Source organism: Podarcis vaucheri, assembly GCF_965113315.1.
Source record: "Podarcis vaucheri genome assembly, chromosome: 12".
Taxonomy (NCBI): domain Eukaryota; kingdom Metazoa; phylum Chordata; class Lepidosauria; order Squamata; family Lacertidae; genus Podarcis; species Podarcis vaucheri.
The window spans coordinates 42836795-42855481 of record NC_138750.1 but is presented as its reverse complement, the minus strand read 5'-3'; the positions used below and the strand labels follow the sequence as shown (position 1 = coordinate 42855481).

Genomic DNA, 18687 nt, shown 5'->3' with positions numbered 1-18687 from the left:
TTTGAGTGTTACACTGAGGTCTATCTGTTTTTGCTGTTTATTTTGCGTTTTTGTTTTTGCAGCTCTTTTTTTGTTGTTGTTTATGACTGTGTGGAACCCAGTTCAGCTACTGATTGTGTGACTGCAGTACATTGTTTATTACTTTCATTTTATGGATCAATGGTCTCGTTAGATAGTAAAGTTCATGTTAAATTGGTTGTTTTTAAAAGTCTGGAAAAGATTAATTCATTTTGCATTACTTTCTATGGGAAAGCATGCCTTGGTTTTTGGAACGTTTTGGTTTTGGAACGGACTTTCGGAATGGATTAATTTTGAGAACCAAGGTGCCACTGTACACCTCGGCCGTGTCCTTTTAAACAAAAAGCTCCTTAAGAAGACAAAATGGAAGTGGCAGATACTGTGATTGTAATGTGAGAGTGCCCTTGTGACACTTATAGAAGAATCACAGCGCCCTGGAAGAAGCAGAAGCAGTAGGAGATACTAGGTGAAATGTGCATAACGTGACAATGCTGGTTCTTGGGTCTGTGGGGCTCTGGAGCAAGCTGTCCTTAGTGAACTCTGTTTTTCTTGGTGTTGTCACAACAGTCAATTCACTTGCCTTCTCCTTGAGCACATTTGTCACAGCTGCCCAGAGGGAAGGTAAAAAGGTAAAGGACCCCTGACAGTTAAGTCCAGTTGCGAAAGACTCTGGGGTTGCAGCGCTCATCTCGCTTTACTGGCCGAGGGAGCCAACGTTTGTCTGCAGACAGTTTTTCTGGGTCATGAGTCCAGCATGACTAAGCCGCTTCTGGAGAAACCAGAGCAGCGCACAGAAATGCCGTTTACCTTCCCGCCAGAGCGGTACCTATTTATCTACTTGCACTTTGACGTGCTTTCGAACTGCTAGGTTGGCAGGAGGAGGGACCGAGCAACGGGAGCTCACCCCATCACGGGGATTCGAACCGCCAACTTTCTGATCGGCAAGCCCAAGGCTCAGTGGTTTAGACCACAGCACCACCTCCATTCTGGGAAAGGACAAGCCAATTGGAGGAAAATGGCCCCCTCTCCACTCTTGCTGCTGCTCACTTGTTTAGGCTGAAGCTGTGAACAGGAAATGACAGTGAGGAAGAGGAGGAGCTCCAGGTATTGGCCCTGGGCCCCTTACGGGGACATGGGCCTTGGCAGGTACACAGTGATGCTGACCCCTGATGCTGGTCCTGGTCACTGAGCCGGGATAAGGGGTAGGGTGCATGCATTGGTAGTGCGCTCTTTCCTGGTAGAAGCAAATGCTCAATTTAACGCTGACCTCAAATGCCAGCACTCTGCCTTGCAAGTGTGGATTCATATTCACAAGAAGCAATTGCGAGGCGTTGCCATAGGAAACAAGCGCCTTTAATAAGAAAAGTGTAGGCAGTTGTAGACTTTGGCAGGCGGGAGAGAGTAGGAGGCCATTTGGCTTTCTGGAATACCGAATCCTATTTGGTCAATAGGGGATGAGAATGCGTTTCTTCACCCCCTGGTCCCCTGCCAAGGGACTTCGTGTTTCCGCAAAGATGGAAAGATCCTTTGGTTCCCCATCTTGTTCATCCCCATTTTGCCTTTTCAAACCTCCTGCATCCGATGGTATTAGACAGGCACAGAATCCCAAGAGAATTAGTGTGGCGGCTGCAATTATCTCCATTGCATAATTAAAAGCATTGCTGTCCTTGATCACAGGCCACTATGACCCAAAAACAGGGAAGAATATGGTGGCCCTGGTTGCACTGTCTTGGCGACAGCCTGGATGGTGGACTGGCTAAGATAAATGGGAGGGTTCGGTAAGGAGTGAGGAGGAATGCTTGCTACCCTTCAGCTCAGCCTGGGTCTCCATTTTCCTTATCCTTTCACTTGCCTGGAAGAAGCTGTTCACAAAGATAAGCTGAGCCACTTTTATGGAAAAGAGGCCCTCTTCTTTCAATTTTGGGTATGTGCATGTGGGGAGACAACAGAAAGGAATCAAAACAGCCAGTGATCAAAACTGCCCCTGGTTCAGGGATGGTACAAAGCAGAAAATCTACAAGTAGGACCTGATGCAAAGGCCTTGTTTGTACCATACAAATTGCCCTAGTTGCCATACGGCCGGGTTTTCCTGGGCATTTTGCCAATTTCCGGGGAAACCTGGATGTATAGCAGCCCTGCACTGAAAGCACTATAATAGCACTTTAAATAGCGACGTCTTCCTCCAAAGAATTCTGGAAACTATCGTTTGTTAATTGCGTTGAAAATTTCATGGGAGACACCTGTTTCCTTCCAAAAAGCAACAATTATCAGAGTGATTTAGCAGTCAATTCCGCTTCCCAGGCAACTCTGAGAATTGTAGCTCGGCAACTGGCTGGGTCAGTGGCGTAGCGTGGGAGGTGCAGTGGGGGCCGGCCACACCGGGCGCAACATCTGGGGGTTAGGGTTAGGGTGCGCAAATCCATGGGTTAGTGGGCGCAAATCCACGGGTTAGGGGGCGCAAATTACTTGCCTTGCCCCGGGTGCTGACAACCCACGCTACGCCACTGGGCTGGGTATATCACTAGTTAAAGGTATTGTCTATCATAATTTCACCAGTACAGTGGTACCTCAGGTTACATACGCTTCAGGTTACACACTCCGCTAACCCAGAAATAGTGCTTCAGGTTAAGAACTTTGCTTCAGGATAAGAACAGAAATCGGGCTCCGGCGGCGCAGCAGCAGGAGGTCCCATTAGCTAAAGTGGTACTTCAGGTTAAGAACAGTTTCAGGTTAAGAACAGACCTCCGGAACGAATTAAATACTAAACCTGAGGTACCACTGTATATCTACAAGTGACTGACTGAAACTGTTAAGAAAATGAAGCAAACTTCCTATGACAAATGAGCCGGTTGCTTTTGGACGTAATGTGCTTTCCTGCTTTTGAGCTGTGTCAATGCGGCTGGGGGCAGAATGAGAGAAAGAAGGGGGAATGAGAGAGAGAAAAGGAGGAGGCAAAATGTGTGTGTGTGTGTGTTTGTGTGCACATGAGAGATCAATGATATGCAGGCGTGTGCATGTGTGAATGGAAGGATGAAGGTATGTGAGAAAGGGGACAACAATTAGATGAATGGGGTGCCTGCTTGTGTATGTCTGAATAAATGGTTGGATGGTGTGTGTGATTAAAAGAGAAAGCATGTGGGGTGGTTCTTGCCCCTCCTACCATCTGCTCCAACCCCTGCCCCTCCTGAACATGTGACCCTCTACAGATCACCCCCAAGAGAATGCAGCCCCATAGCAGGGGAATATTCCCTATCCCCGAGACAGATGAAGTGACTCTGTTTAATAAAATCCTTAAAATAAAATACAAAAGTGGATTCCATCGTAAGACAGCTACTACAAATCAATTGGCTTTAAACAGCAAGTAGTTGAATTGTGACTGCAGCGGAGGCCAGAGAAAGGGAAAGTATTACTTACCAGGCTTCACAAACAAACAGGCCTCAGTTGCTTCAGAAAAAAAGAGAACATTGAATGTCAGCACAACATCATTAATCATGATGCTAAATTGCCTTATTGTGGAATATAGTATATCGGAAGCAGCTGTCAGATGAGCACATTCAAATGCTCCTGATGCACTTATATTGATTTTCAGCGTATTGTCTGTTCCAAATGTAAGATGTAATTAGATAACTGCTGGGTGAAATCCTGGCTCCATTTAAGTCACTGGGAGATTTGTAATCGATTGGCCCGAGATTCTACTCATAGATATCAGTAACTTTCAGCCACAGCCTCATTGACACTAGTCCTGTTGAATAAATGCTTGCTCCGCATCTAGCAGTCATATCCTATGCGTGGAAGTTAGCCTTATACTGTGCTCAGTGGGGCTTCCTCTCAGGTAAGCATGCATGGGATTGTGGCTTTACCCTTCCTTTGCCTTCTGTGAATATTAAGTTGTATTTTGTTTTTTTGAATAAGGCTGACACCTGAAGGAAGGAGGAATTAAGAGCAAAGGGATCTTAAGAATATGTTTACGCAGAGCCCAACAAATAGGAGCTCTGTGAGCCCTGGAAAATTTGCTCCCTGCCTTGTAGGCCTTTCCCCATCTGACTTGGGAGGGCAGGTCCCCTAACTGACTGCAGCTACAGAAACTGAGACTGCTCTACCCTCTGGGCTGGAGTTTGTTTAAGGGATTGTGTTGCAGGGTTGGTGTGATAGATAGATGATAAATAGATAGATGATAGATACCTTTATTTTAGATCTAATTGTGATTTATGTGGACATTGTTTAATTTGGTTGTGTATTTTTGACATTTTATTCATTGTTAATGACTACTTTTGTTATGGGACGTGGGTGGCGCTATGGTCTAAACCACAGAGCCTAGGACTTACCGATCAGAAGGTCGCCGGTTCGAATCCCTGCGACGGGGTGAGCTCCTGTTGCTCGGTCCCAGCTCCTGCCCACCTAGCAGTTTGAAAGCACGTCAAAGTGCAAGTAGATAAATACTGTAGGTACCACTCCGGCGGGAAGGTAAATGGCATTTCCGTGCGCTGCTCTGGTTCGCCAGAAGTGGCTTAGTCCTGCTGGCCACATGACCCGGAAGCTGTATGCCGGCTCCCTCGGCCAATAAAGTGAGATGAGCGCTGCAACCCCAGAGACGGTCACAACTGGACTTAACAGTCAGGGGTCCCTTTACCTTTTACTTTTGTTACGTTGCAATTCTGCAATTTTTTTCATGCTGTAAGCTGCGTTGAGCAAGGTTTGAACTATGGAAAGGAGGCATACAAATAACATGTATGTAAGATAGGAAGAAGGCAGGGAGCTCCTTATATTGAGCCAAGCCATTGATCCATCTAGCTTGGGATTGCCTGCACAGGCTGGCAGCAGCTCCCCAGGGTTTCAAACAGAGGACATTTCCACTCCTGACTGAAGATGCTGGGGACTGAACCTGGGACCTCTGATGTTGTCTCACTGAGCTGTGTCCGTTCCATCGTGAGGCTCCGTGCCATCGCTCTGATTGGGAAAGGGAAAGCGGCCGAGCAGCTGGATGCTAAGAAGCCGAGCAGGGAAAGGTCCCAGGCAGGCCGAGAGCCAAAGGAGGAACCTGAGAGGGCGCGTGAAGGAAACACAGAACTAAGAAAACAAGGGGCCTAAAAGAAGGGGCTGATGGGAAAGCCTGTGCAGAGCAGCCTGGGCAGGGACCCAGTGGGCTGGAGAAGCTCGGAGGGCTGGATATTGTGTTTGAAAAGAGCCAAGGTTCAACAAAGCTGAACAAGCAATGGCAGTGGGGAAGGCTAAAATCCTCTGCTCACTTACATGGGAGCATGTACCATTGAATTTAATGGGGCTTCTGAGTAGCCATGCACTCTTATGGGTGGAATTTAACTGGCCAAATATTTGGTTGCATGTTGTTGTTTTTAAAGTCTTTTCCAAATGCGAAGATGCTATGTTTTTCTTGTATTTACTTCTAGATAATTTTATTTATGTCATTGCTATTTATTTAGATATTTATATTCTACCTTCAACAAATTGTCAGGGACATATTGACGAAAATAAATACGGCTTGTATAAACTTTTTTTGTAACCATGCATTAGCACACTTTTTATATACGTATCTTCCCTGGTCCCCCCCCCCTTTTCTAAAAAAGAAAATAAAGAAAAAAGCTGCCATACTGTATGAAATGGATCACAAATGATAGCTAGCAACACTAATATTTACTTATTTGCTAATTATTTATCAAGATTTCTGCGCTGTTTGTGATCTGACTCCAGAGAGGAAGTGGTGGCTGCCAAAAAAATTCAAAGGAAATCAAAATTAATCCCTTCTGGTCCTGCAGATGGCAGAGTACAATGTGAAGTTAACTTTCTGTGTTAGCAAACAAAAAGGTAGAGGTTGTAATAACCCTAATCATTTATAAAACATTAATGAGAGAATTTCCTACTTTCATTTTCAATAAAAGTGAAGTTTCTGGCCCTCATGGTGAAATATAACTTGAAATATAACGAAAATAAGCTCAGAAGAAAATATGTGGCCCTACAAGTGCTCACAATTACAAATTTGTTTAGTCACTAGCCATAATGTTTAAAGTGCATGGATTTTTTGCTTTTTTGTTTAGCCTTGTGTACATCATGCAAAAACAATGTGAAAATACACCTTGGGCAAGTAGGGCCAACTGACTCTACCTGCCATATGCATGTACATCAAAAGATACAATTTTAGTTGCCATATAACAGCAATGTGCACTCATCAGAACTGTACCTTGTAAAAAACATCCATAAACTATGTCTTCCAGATTAACATGGTCATCTGTATCATCACTGTTGTTATCAATAAGTTGTCACGACTGAGGAGGACAAAGAAGAATGGTCAGTATAAAAACCCACAATAACAAAACTATGCATTGTGAGTTTAATGCAGCTAACTAACTGAGCACAATATAAATAAGAGACTTCCAGGTATCTTTCCTGCTGATATAGAGAAGGGAGAGGAAAGGCCAGCACAGAGGTATTCACAACTTGGAAAGCATCTGATGAACAAACACATAAGATCGCTTTCATTAACACCAAAACATCTGGCCTAGAAAGGACGGTCAGCACCTTGTGAACTTTCCAACAGCAACAGCAACTAGCCCATCATATGGGACAGAAATAATTATTGTCTCCTAATTTGGATAATTCCTGGTTGTAGAACACAGCGGGCATATTATGAGAGCCAGTTTCTAGTACCACTGTCTACATCTGGCATGGAGAACCTATGGCCCTCCAAAGGTTGTTAGACTCCAGCCCCAGCAAGCATGGCCAGTGGTCAGAGAGGGTGAGAGTTGCAGCCCAGTGACATCTGGGGGTCTGAAGTTTCCTCCATTGCTGTTCTGCATGTCGTGGTTTTGGAAGCCTGGTCTGTTACTGAGCAGTTTCCTGATGTCTCAGAGACCTTGTCCGTTTTATCACTGGACACACTGGTGAGAGTCTGCTGTATAAGATGGTGCATCATAGTTCACTTTATTTATTTTAAATCATTTGTGCCCTGTTCTTCCTCCATAAGGAGATCAGAGCAACGTGAAATAAAGTGAAGAGTAAAGCAGCATAAAACAGCAGACAAAACTTGCATCAGCCAAAATATTGAGGAGCACTCAAAAATGTTAACTGTCTTCCTAAATGCAGACATTGGAGGAGCCATGAAGGGCTGGCTTCTGATCCCAGTGATCATAAGCAGCAAGGGCCTGGTGGTGGTGATGATGATGATAAACCTTTTACTAGACAGCGCAGGAATTTTAGACACACATCCCAAATATTTGAAACAAATATGAAAATTTCAATTAAGAAAGACCCCAACTCTAAAATAACATGGTGCACACTTTTTTACGTATGTCCCATTGATAGCAGCAAGTAGGATTGCCAATTACTGCCAGGATCTGTAGGCTATTAACATATCTGTCTGTTGTCTATATAATACCAACTTTGCACTCAGAGACAACACAGTGTTTACAATTTAACAGTCTAAGAGAGGGGCAGGTAGTGGTGGTGGCTGAACCATTTTTAGCCTAGGGGCCACATTACCTTGAGGACAAACTTCTGGAGCCCGAGCCAAAGGCAAAAGTGGCTATACAGTGGTACCTCACAAGACGGAAAATGCACAAGACGAAAGAGTTTTCCGTTTTTTGAGTCGTTCCGCAAGACGAATTTCCCTATGGGCTTGCTTCGCAAGACAAAACGTCTTGTGAGTTTGTTTCCTGTTAATAGCCGCTAAGCCGCTAAACCGCTAATAGCCGTGCTTCGCAAGACAAAAAAACCGCAAGACAAAGAGACTCGCGGAACGGATTAATTTCATCTTGCGAAGCACCACTGTAGCTAGAGGCCAAAGTAGGCAGAGCAACAGATGCGACTTTTACTACCTTAGTGGAAGAGGCTGCCTTGCAGCCATGCCAAAGTAAGAGATTTGTTTCTGCACACAACTACCTGCACCTTCCATCTGACAAGCAGGACACGTTACTGCAGGCCAGGGACCAATGATACTGGTCTTCAGCTGCTGGGACCACTATTGCTGACTTATGCTGGGTCAGAACAGCAGCATCCTTATGTTGTTGTTATTATTTTGAAGTGGGTCCCTAAGTGCTGTTCTTTTCGGTGGGGTTTATTCTCTTGTAAGCATGTTCAGAACTGCAGCCTTAAGCTGCTTTAAAGAATGCTGAGCACTATTAGGTGTCAATAATTCATCAGCGCTGCTAACATCTGAATGTGCCTTGTTTCAGCAGGCAGGGCGTTGTGCTGAAAACATTATATTAACTTGCCTTTTAGTTCACCGGTGTCACTTGAGAGGCCTAGTCATTGTGTGATTGCTGATTGCACTTCTGGTGCGCAGCTTGCGGCTTTTTAATTCAAAGCCTGTAGCATATTGACATAGAACTGGTGCAGAGTGGTAATTAATCATTAATATATTCCTTGTATGAATACCACACATTATGCCTGGTTCTTTAATCTGTGCCAGTTAAAAACACACATTTAATCTTTGTACATTGCAATCTGCATAGCCAAACAATGCTGGTGCAAGGATGGCGAGCCCAACATGAAGGCCCATTTCTGCTCATTAAATACACTAATCCACACAGCTGGGCACTTTATTCTTCGACAGACAGATGAGTCACTCAGACATGCTGAACAATGTATGCTGCTGCCTCACTCTCAACCTGCAAAATCTGCATCAGGGTGGGGAACCTCTCACACTCTGGATGTGGTTGGGCTGTAACTCCCAGAGTCCAACAACTGGAAAACATGTTCCCTATCTCTGTTCCCCACAAGTTGCACAGATTTAAAACCTGTGACTACCCACCCCGCCCAAAGAATAGTTTGTTAATAGTAATAGTACAGTGGTACCTCAGGTTAAGTACTTAATTCGTTCCAGAGGTCTGTACTTAACCTGAAACTGTTCTTAACCTGAAGCACCACTTTAGCTAATGGGGCCTCCTGCTGCCGCCGGAGCACAATTTCTGTTCTCATCCTGAAGCAAAGTTTTTAACCTGAAGCACTATTTCTGGGTTAGCGGAGTCTTTAACCTGAAGCGTATGTAACCTGAAGCGTATGTAACCTGAGGTATCACTGTAATAGTAATAATAATAATAATAATTTATTATTTCTACCCTGCCCATCTCGCTGGGTTTCCCCAGCCACTCTTGGTGGCTTTCAACAAGTGTAAATTTGATGGTAGCATTTCTTAGAATGCCTCATGAGTCCTGAACACAAATATGAATGCCAGATGGCTGGAGAGGGTTGCTTTGCTTTTGTTGTTGCCTTAATCAGAAGTGGTTTGCAGTATCCAAGGGGGGCAGTTATGGTGGTGAATCCCTGCAGCAAAATGTCGAGGAATTACCTGTTCCTGTTTGTCTGGTGCCTCTCTCAGATAATGCTGGACTGCACTTCCCATCAGTCCCATCAGCTAGCGTGACCTCTGGGTCAGGATTGGAATCTGACAACACCTGGAGGGTCACGGGTTAGCCATCTCTGGTCTAGGGGAATTGTGGGCTCCTTCCTTCTGGCAAAGATGCTGGGGAGGTAGAGCTGCAGAAGCTAGGCTTGGTTTCTGCTTGCAAGAAACCAATGAACAGAGACCTCCAAGCCTCATTAAAGCTACATTATGAGAGGGATATCAGATTTACCTGAAAATTGCAGGTGCCTGAGGCGAGAAGGGAAAAATCTCTTGAGGAATGTGGCACCTGCGTTCTTCCAATATACTTTTCTGAGGTGAATTGGCTTACGTTGCTGCTGTGAAAGAGAGAAAGGAGGGTGTGTGGAAAAAGTGGAGGTTTAATTTAATCCCTTCCTTTTGCCTGAGGATTTGGAAGTTGTTGTAGGATTCCGGATTGATAATTGGGCAACAGATAGAAGGGAAAGACCTTCTGGGGCTACAGACAGAGAATGCGTAGGTCTTATGTTGCTTTGTATAGCCCTGGGGTCTGCAACCCGCGGCTCTGGAGCCGCATGTGGCTCTTTTACATCTTTGCTGCGGCTCCGGGGCGGATACTAGTGAGGGGAGGAGGCGCATTGTACGCCCCGACACTCCTCACTGTGGCGGGCGCTGTACTGGCTGTGACGTCGCATGGGGGCGGTGCGTGCGTTAGTCACACACCGTCCCGATGTCACCTTCCCGCCCGCTGTCAGATCGTGGCTCCGGAGATATATTTGTTTTAAATGTCACAATGGTTTTGCGGCTCCCAGTTGTTGTTTTTTCTTCGGAAACGGGTCCAAGTGGCTCTTTTTGTCTTAAAGGTTGCAGACCCCTGGTATAGCCAAACTCTGAGAGGAACAGGAATTCAAGGCCAGGGAGGAAGAGGTGAGGCTTAACTTCACTACTGTAGAAGAAGCGTGTGATCCCGAGCACTGTTACTAGGGGTATAAGTGCCCCAGGAACAGCTTCGACTAGATGGCTAAACCAGGCGAGGGTAGCTGATGGATCCTAAACCCGCTGAGTTAGAGACTTCCCTTGCATGCAAAGACAGGCTCCGGCAGGCTGAGTGGGCGAGACCCATAGTAGGTCCAATGGCCAAGAAGGCAGCTTCTGCATGTGCTGTAGAGGGAAATTATGGGGCAGATGGGGCTCATCAGCCTGGGAAGGTAGCTCTTCTAGGAGAAGGAAAACTCTGATCCCAAACCGCCACAGCTTTGTGGGATATCTTCAGAAGAAAAGGCTACACAAATCTGGAATGGAATCCCTAAGATGGTTGGATGGCGCCTTGTACGCCTCTTTCTGGCAACCCCTGTAGCTAAGCTGGTGCCAAACATATTTCTCTGTTTTCCTTTGGGCCATATCAGCAAGGCTGAGGGGCAGGGGTCTTGTCATCTGGGCAGCCCAGGACCTCAATACACACTGCCTAGGTTTGCTACCCAGAGAGGCACTTCAGTGCTGCTAAAACAGTGGTTTGACTTCACCTCCAGAAGTGCACTCCATTGTCTTGAGGTAGACAGATGCCAACAAGTAATCTATTGCAGCAAAAAGGCACGCTAAATGTATTGTGTTGCAAACTTTTGTGGGCTAGTCCATCATATGTATGAAGTGCTATGCTCTATGCATGGGCCTTGAACATGGGTGGGGAATCTCTGGCTTGCCAGGCTGTTTCCTCCAAACCATGCCCACATGCCCTCCACCAGACCTCACTTCCTTGGAAGGATGTCAATATTCAAAGTAAATCATCCCTGCTCCCCCCCCCCCCAGCCCAACAGCCAGGGCTTGTCAGCAGGCAAAAGATAGTCTGACAATTCCATTGGAGGTGAAACATAAGCAAAATAAGCAGTGACCATTCATAATACCAGTAATTGGTGACCACAATATCTTATAATAGCTGAGTAAATGCAAACACTTGTAGTAGGACAGGAAACAATTGTCTGTACTCAGGCCCAAAATAATAGCCTATTTAGTTACTAGTTCCATTACAACTATTTCATGCTGGAATCTATTTTGAATTTCCTCTGAATAGCAATTTCCAGGTCAGCAGCAGAGTATGTAGACTGAAATGTTCCTCTACTGGTTTCTGGATGCTGACACCCTTTCTGATATCAGCTCCCTAACCTAACAGGTTTTTGTCTTTACATCTAACCTCGCCTTGTACAATTTATTTTCTTGTACACATGTGTGTGGAGGAGGAGGATAACACTCCATACATCTGATGAAGTGGACCACAAAAGCTTATGCCATCATTTCTTTTAAGGTGCTGAAAGGCTCCTTTTGCTGATCTCCGCAGTCCTTCTACATCTGAAAAGGGGTTGGAAAGATTGTGGAAGTCCACACATGTATCAACTATGCACAGTGGTGTGTGAAGAGTTCTGGCCTCCTGTGACACATACACCCATCCAATTTTCATCATATGAAATGGTGGAAGTCTTCCCTCTGGTCCACTTTACCCCATGACTTCCATAATCAGAATTGCATGGACTGGCCTTGAGACAGGGTGGCTACTTAACATCCCGCCCTCCATATTGGGACACTGATTTTCTTTTTCTTTTTTTATTGCATGCAGACTTAGGTACACATGTATGTACTTATATATGCACATTTAGAAATGATTTTTTTCTAATTAAAATAGAAATGCATCTCCCCATAGTAGGGCAGAATGTGGCCAGGAGACCTGTGTGCCTGCTCAGTTTTGCTCCCAGGTGCTGTTGGACTTGAAGGCCCCATCCTCTCTTTTCTTTCTCAGGGATCTTTTTCTTTAATCCTGGTCTTCAAGCCAGACTTGGCCTGGGTGGGCAGCCTTTCAAAGGGCCATTGTCTGTCAAATAAAGACACACACCCTCTCCACCTTGAGAGTACAGTGGTACCTCGGTTTATGAACTTAATCTGTTCCTGAAGTCCGTTCTTAAACTGAGGAGCACTTTCCTTAATGAGGCCTCCCGCCGCCGGTGCCCTTCCACCGTTCGGATTCTGTTCTTAGACCAAGGTAAAGTTCGCAAACCGGGACACTACTTCCGGTTCTGCGGAGTTCGTAAACCGAATCGTTCGTAAACAGGACTGTTCTTAAACCGAGGTACCATTGTACAGTGGTATCTCGAGTTACATACGCTTCAGTTTACGGACTCCGCTAACCCGGAAGTAGTACCTCGGATTAAGAACTTTGCTTCAGGATGAGAACAGAAATCGAGCAGCGGCAGTGGGAGGCCCCATTAGCTAAAATGGTGCTTCAGGTTAAGAACAGACCTCCAGAACGAATTAAGTTCTTAACCAGAGGTACCACTGTATATGAAAGCACCTCAGGAACTTGTTCAAGTGAAGCTGGTGTGCACATACTCTGGAGTCATTAATCCAGAGCAACAACAAAAAAAATCGCCTCTCTATACACTTGGCCCCGGGGGAATTGCGCAGATTTTCCGAGTGTCAAGACCCAACGAGGGTCTGGCCTTATACAGCCTCTGGGGTGATTTGTTTTTGTAGCCGGGAGTGAGGAGGGAACCCAGAGGCGAGGCCTGCTGTGCCAATAATGTCCTGTGCCAGCCGTTTGCCTGCGGGGACTTTGGGCGGCAACCGCGTCCCAGGGGACCATCCCTGCTGTTTTCCTAGCGCGGAGGCGCAGGAACTGCGCGCTGTGGAGGAAAGTGGAGAGGAGAGAGCAGGAACTTCGCTCTTCCTCCGCTGTGTGGTGGTGCCTAGGCAAGCTCGGGTTGGGAGGGGAGAGAGTCCTATTGGTTACTTTAATTCCGGGGAGTTTGCACAAGCCGCGCCTGGGCTGTTTCGGCCTGGAAACAGATTGACTAGAGACCATGCGTGGTGTGCAGCAAACAATGGGAGGGTGTGTGCTTGCGGCTTTGCTTTATTATTATTATTATTACTATTATTATTATTTTAAAAAAAAACTTCTAGCACTCCCCCTTCCCGCATCCCAGGAAGGCCAGCGACTTGAGGAACTCAGGCATTGTGCTGGCAGAAGGCAGCATAACCGTCCTCTCTGCTCTTTCCCAAAAGCAGCATCAAGGGAACACGGCGCCCAGCTGGCAGCCAGACATGGGTGCAGCTGGCACCACCGCGATTGCCTGAGGCGGTGGGACACTGTAATAGAGTCCTTTTTTAAAAAAGTGCATTGGAGCGAAGGGAGGGGGTGTTCTTCAATTTTCCTCACTGAAAATAAATAAACCAATTTTCTAGCGTCGTAGGTGTCTCAGCACAACCAGCGCCAGCTTTTCCAAGGATTGTGTGGACAACCTCCAGAAGCGCGCGCTTTGCTTCCGTTTGAAAAAAAAAAAGGATAATATTAGGCGCTGCGATGCCTCCAGAGCTGGTTCTGGAGAGCGAGGGCTTATTCCAGGATACGATTTCCTAGGAAGATGTCTGCATTCAAAATAAATGGTCCCTGTTTCAACCCTGCAACGCCAGGCGCGCCCTCCGCCGAAAAGCAGCCCCAAAGGAACAGTTCTAGAAAGTAAAAGCGCGCGCGGCATGTGGGAAGCAAGCCTGGGAAGGGAGAGAGCAGCTTGTACGGGAGGAAAGACTGGTTTTCTTCTTCGCACCTCGATTTGCCCTGGAAAGCCCAAATGCCTGGGCTCTTTTCCTCCTTGGCGCCTCAGGTTGCTGGCTGGGCTCGACCGACTCAAACGCCTGCAAGTCGTATGCACACAAGGCAGACTTCCGTGTCACATGCATCGTAGGATCGGGCAGAAAAAAGTTCTGCAATTCCTGAGGCTTGTTTATAAGCGATCATCCGGTCCCCTTGACAGCATCCACTGGATCCTGTTTTCTCTCTCGGTGGCTGGAAGGAAAAACCGCCGCTGTAGGGAGGGGACGGGGATCTTTCGCCCTCCCGCCCCGCTTCGTTTTCCCGGCCAACTTTCTCCCTCTCTTCACTTTTCCTGTGTGTGTGTGTGTCTATACCGAGGAGGCGGAGGCGGCCAGCGCTTCCCTTCTCCTCCGCCCTCTCCTCCCTTGTGTCTGGGGCTTTGGATAGGAGGAAGAGGAAGATGACGAGCCAGTGCAATTAGCCTAACAAGGGGCGGGTGGCGGCGGCGGCAGCAGCAGGAGGCGCGGCGGCGGCGGCTTTTTCCTGGGCCACTGACACATCTTCCTCTTCTCCTCGCCGGGGCGATGAAGAGGGACTTTTCGGAGTTAGGCTGGAAAAGTCCGGCGGGATCTTCTCCTCCCGCCTTCCTCGCAGCTCCTTGAAAAGTGGGAGGAATCCCTTTCCTCCCTCCCTCCCTCTCCAAAGACCCCACCGTGGAGACGGGGCTTGGCTGGGATCTGTGTACACATTCCTCTTTTTTTTGTTGCCATTCCCCCACCAAGAGGCGGATATATCTATACTTCTATATGGTTGGTGGTGTGTTTTTTTTGCTCGTCTTAAAAGGGAGAGGCTTTGCTCTCTCCGGTGCATGTGGAAACTGTTCCCCGCTCCTCTTTTCTCCGCGCTCCCCATAGATATTTTTTAAATTTTATTTTGATGCGTCGTCCCCCCCCCCCTCCAATGTGGACTCCGGCGGATCTGTGCTTCCTTTGTAATTGGGAAATGAAATAATGGCGACCCGTCGGGCAGCGGGGCCACCCGGGGGAGATGGAGACACCCAGCCGCCCGAAGTCGCCAGGAGCAGCAGCCAGGTAGGCAGGGGGCGAAGAAGGAGAAGCCGAGGGGGGGGGAGCAAGGGCGGGTCCCGAGTGCGGCCCGAGCGGCGTTGGCTGGGTCGGGGGGCGGCGGAGGGAGAGGCGAGAGGGGGCGAGCGAGCGAGCGCTGCTCCCGTGTTTATGAGCTGGAGCAGCCAGCCAGGGGCGGTAGCCGCCGCGCGCGGGGAATGGCTTGGATTGGAGCGGCTTTAATGGCCGCCCCATCCCTGTTGCCTGCCTGCCTCCCTCTTCCCTTCCTGCCCGCCCGTCCCGGAGTTGCCGGGAGTTGGACGCTAGGAGTTGGCGGCCGCCCCCGACCCTCGAGCGAGGGAAGGGGGGGTAGCAGGGAAGGGGGCGGGAAAAAGAGAAAGTTTGGCGCTGCCGCCTCTCCCCCCTTCCCTCACAATGTTTAGGGTGGGATTTGTTCCCGCGTCTTCCATCGCCCCCAACCTGGCGTGGTGTGAAGAGAAAGAAGCCCTCTTCTCTTCCTTTCTCTTCCTTTCTCTCTCCCCCCCCCCACAGCCCGTCCCCATTTACGACTTTGGGGAGTCTCCCTCGCCGCACCTCCTCACTGAAAAGACTCTTGTTTTCCATAGAGAGCCAATTGCTCGAGATCTTTGCTGTCTTTTGAAAAATCCCTTTGGAAACAACAGCCCTTAATCTTTCCCTACTTCTCTCTCCCCCTTCCCTTTGTCCCATTGATCTGAGGGGGGGGGGTGAGGGCGGCGCAGTCTTCGTGTGTATGCATATATGTGTGTGTGTATTTTAAGACCCTGAATGACACTCTTCCATTTCCCCCTCCTGGTGTGTGTGTACATATTTCGCTTTTACAGGCCAGCTCCAGCAGATTCCAGTGTGTAGGGGCTTTATAGACAGTGTTCCTCTTCTCTCTGCTCCCCTGTCCAGAGTTGTTCCTGGGATATTCTTATGTGCATCTTTAATTTGGAAAGTTGTATATTTTTAATGCCTTAACGGTGGCACTGCACGTTCGAGACTAATAGCGTGTCCTTAGAAAGGCCCCTGTTTCAACCCTTCATCCCAGGCTCCATATTAATAGTACTAATAGCATTAAATCTCCGCCAGCGCTGTGTTTGTTCTGCACTACACATTTTTATGAGGGTTTCCAATGGACTGAGGCATGCTGGAGTATCATGCTGTGTCTGTGTTTATATGGAGCATATGGTATGTGAAAGTTTCATGCCCCATCCGTGTAAGTCCTTGTGAGGTGGAAGTGTCCTCTGTGTCATTTTCTTATGCTATATATACCCTTGCTTAATATATAAGTGAATTGTAACTGCATTGCTGTCAATACCCTTTTTGAGAAATGGAATTTGACACTTTTTAAAAATAGTGTTTATTTAAGAGGGGAGCTTTAATCTACTGTTCTGTCCTTGGCTTACCCGAGTGCTTTGATATAACAGTGCCACGTGGTATTGTAAGATCAATCCTCTGTTAAGTGTGCCTTCTAATATATCTGTGCAGTTGGATAAGTTCTGAGTAGAAAAACTTGGTGGAGAACTGTAACAGGTTATTGTTTGTGGCTTAGCATTCAGTGATCTTTGCAAATGATAGCAAGAGATAGATTCTACCCCTCTCCCCTAATCGTGTGTGTGTGTGTGTGTGTGTGTGTGTGTGTGAGAGAGAGAGAGAGAGCGCGCGAGGGAGAGAGAACATTAAAGCAGAACAGTGAATGAAGAGAAACAGCTACGATTGATAATTATTTCTCAGTAGTTCGTGCACTGTATAGAAGATGTGGGAGCCTGGGCTCTCTGAGACCATTCCTATAATCTGCCTATCATTAGCATGGTAAACCATAATGAATCCCTTTGAGTTGAGGCATATAAAATAGGTAAGATGATACCTTTTCATTGAACCAGCTCCTGTTTATGAGTGTATACAAGCGGTACAGTTCATAGAGACACTTTAGGTTGTTGAGTGCAGTATGGCTGTCTTTCCACCTTGGCAGAGTTTTTATATCCTAAATAAAGATTGCATTTCATTAACAAAAACAGCATTTCCTGTTCTGTGTACCTCATTCTATGGCACCAATAGAGCAGTACACCTTTCTACCAAACTCAATTGGAGCTGGACCCTCACAGTGGAGCTGGCTGTTTAGTTGGTTCTTCAAAATGAGCAATTCCAAGGTGGACTTACTGGACCTTTTATTTTCATTTTTTTGGGGGGGGGGTATCAGTTTTAATGCAGCTTTCTTTAGCAGTACCTCAGTTTAAAACTGGAATTGCTTACTGTAGGGTAGGTTTAACCGGAGAACACCGGGAATGGTGTATAGTTTTCAACAGATATGGACACTTCTTTCAGTGTTTTTATGGTCAAGTTTAACATGGTGTTTGAATTGATCTTTGAGGTCATATTTTATGGCATAAGTGACAGTTTTTGGAACACAGTTTGGATGAATGAACCTTAGCACCTCTGTACGCTGAATAGTCACGACATTTACAGAGTAGGCATACAATATACTTCTGTCAAATGACAACTCTACTTGAATATTTTCTTATTTAAGTAAAATTTAGTGATGCAGAGCAGGCATCATGCTTTCTGGTGGCCAGACATAGGCTTGCACACTACTCCTTCCCTTCCCCTTTCTCTTTGGGGTTAATGCTAACTATGGTTAAGCATTGTGTCTGAACCTCCATAAATCTGGTTACTGTTAACCATAGTTTGAAACTAGCTTCTAATTCTTGTTTCAGTCCCTTAATTTAGAGGTCAACTGCTTTTGCTGGTTCTGTCATGTAATAACTGAACCACTGGTAATACTAACCGAAATAGGAAGAGTGGAAAATTTCTGGCGAAGGATGCCTGTGAGCCAAAGGGGGGGGGTGCTCTTGATTGCCCCGCCATGGTTTGGTGATTAGGCATCATGATGCGTGAACTAGTCCAGTGCTGACAATAATACATTTTGGCAAATACTATAGTTTGCTGCTGTTGCATCTCAGAGTTTCTTGTTAAATATGAGAACAGAAGACAGGTATATTGTGTACATCTGCTTTTCACTATACTGTATGCCACTTTCGAGTTTATATGCACTTGTCCATGTTCCTCTCTGCGCAGGGCAAGGGATCTCCTCTTCATCTTGTTTCATCCCACAGTGAGTGGGAGAAAGGAAAAGGGACCAAGTCTGAGGCCTTCTGAAATTTCTTCTAACAAATTTCCCAGGAACAGTGAACCAGACAGACTTAAAAGTGGGAGTCTGAATACACTGTCCTTCTTTGCAGGGCATGCTAAGCCAAACCAATTTAAGCAAGACCATGCAAACATGCAGACTCCTAGAGAGGAGCTTGCAGCCACTTCCACCATCCCCATTCTTTTTAGCCGTTGTGCTGTGCCAAGCCACAATTTGCTTGAGTGTGTGTTGTCCAAACTGGGACACATGATTAAACTCACCCCTCAGTAAGCACAAGCTGTAGCTAAGGACTTAGTTTTGCATGCACAGTGTCCACAAGGGCCAAGAAGGAGCAGAGTGGCTACAAGCTCCTCTGAGTGGCCATACATTGTGTGGTCTCACTAAGGCAAGGTTTGGCTTAGTGTGTAGTGCAAACCAGCTCACTCTTTCCTCATGGGTGCCTTTCACATGTTCCTACTTCACAGATAGGAGCATGGCTTTGTCTGGCATGGTGTGAGTGTTTTTTTTTCTGGAAAGCTGAGGAGAA

At 46.7% G+C, this 18687-nt stretch overlaps 1 protein-coding gene across 3 annotated transcripts in view; it reads left to right on the top strand.

Annotated features, from left to right (window-relative positions):
• Positions 1-14430: 14430 nt before the first annotated feature.
• ARHGAP21 (Rho GTPase activating protein 21) overlaps positions 14431-18687 on the top strand; it is a 109438-nt gene continuing 105181 nt past the window's right edge. For 2 of the 3 annotated variants that reach the window (XM_082193733.1, XM_082193732.1), the window contains exon 1: positions 14431-15016. In XM_082193733.1, coding sequence (XP_082049859.1) covers positions 14936-15016 — 81 coding nt within the window. In that variant the 5' untranslated portion in view covers positions 14431-14935. The remainder of the gene's footprint in view (positions 15017-18687) is intronic. The other variant, XM_082193734.1, reaches the window with a different exon arrangement.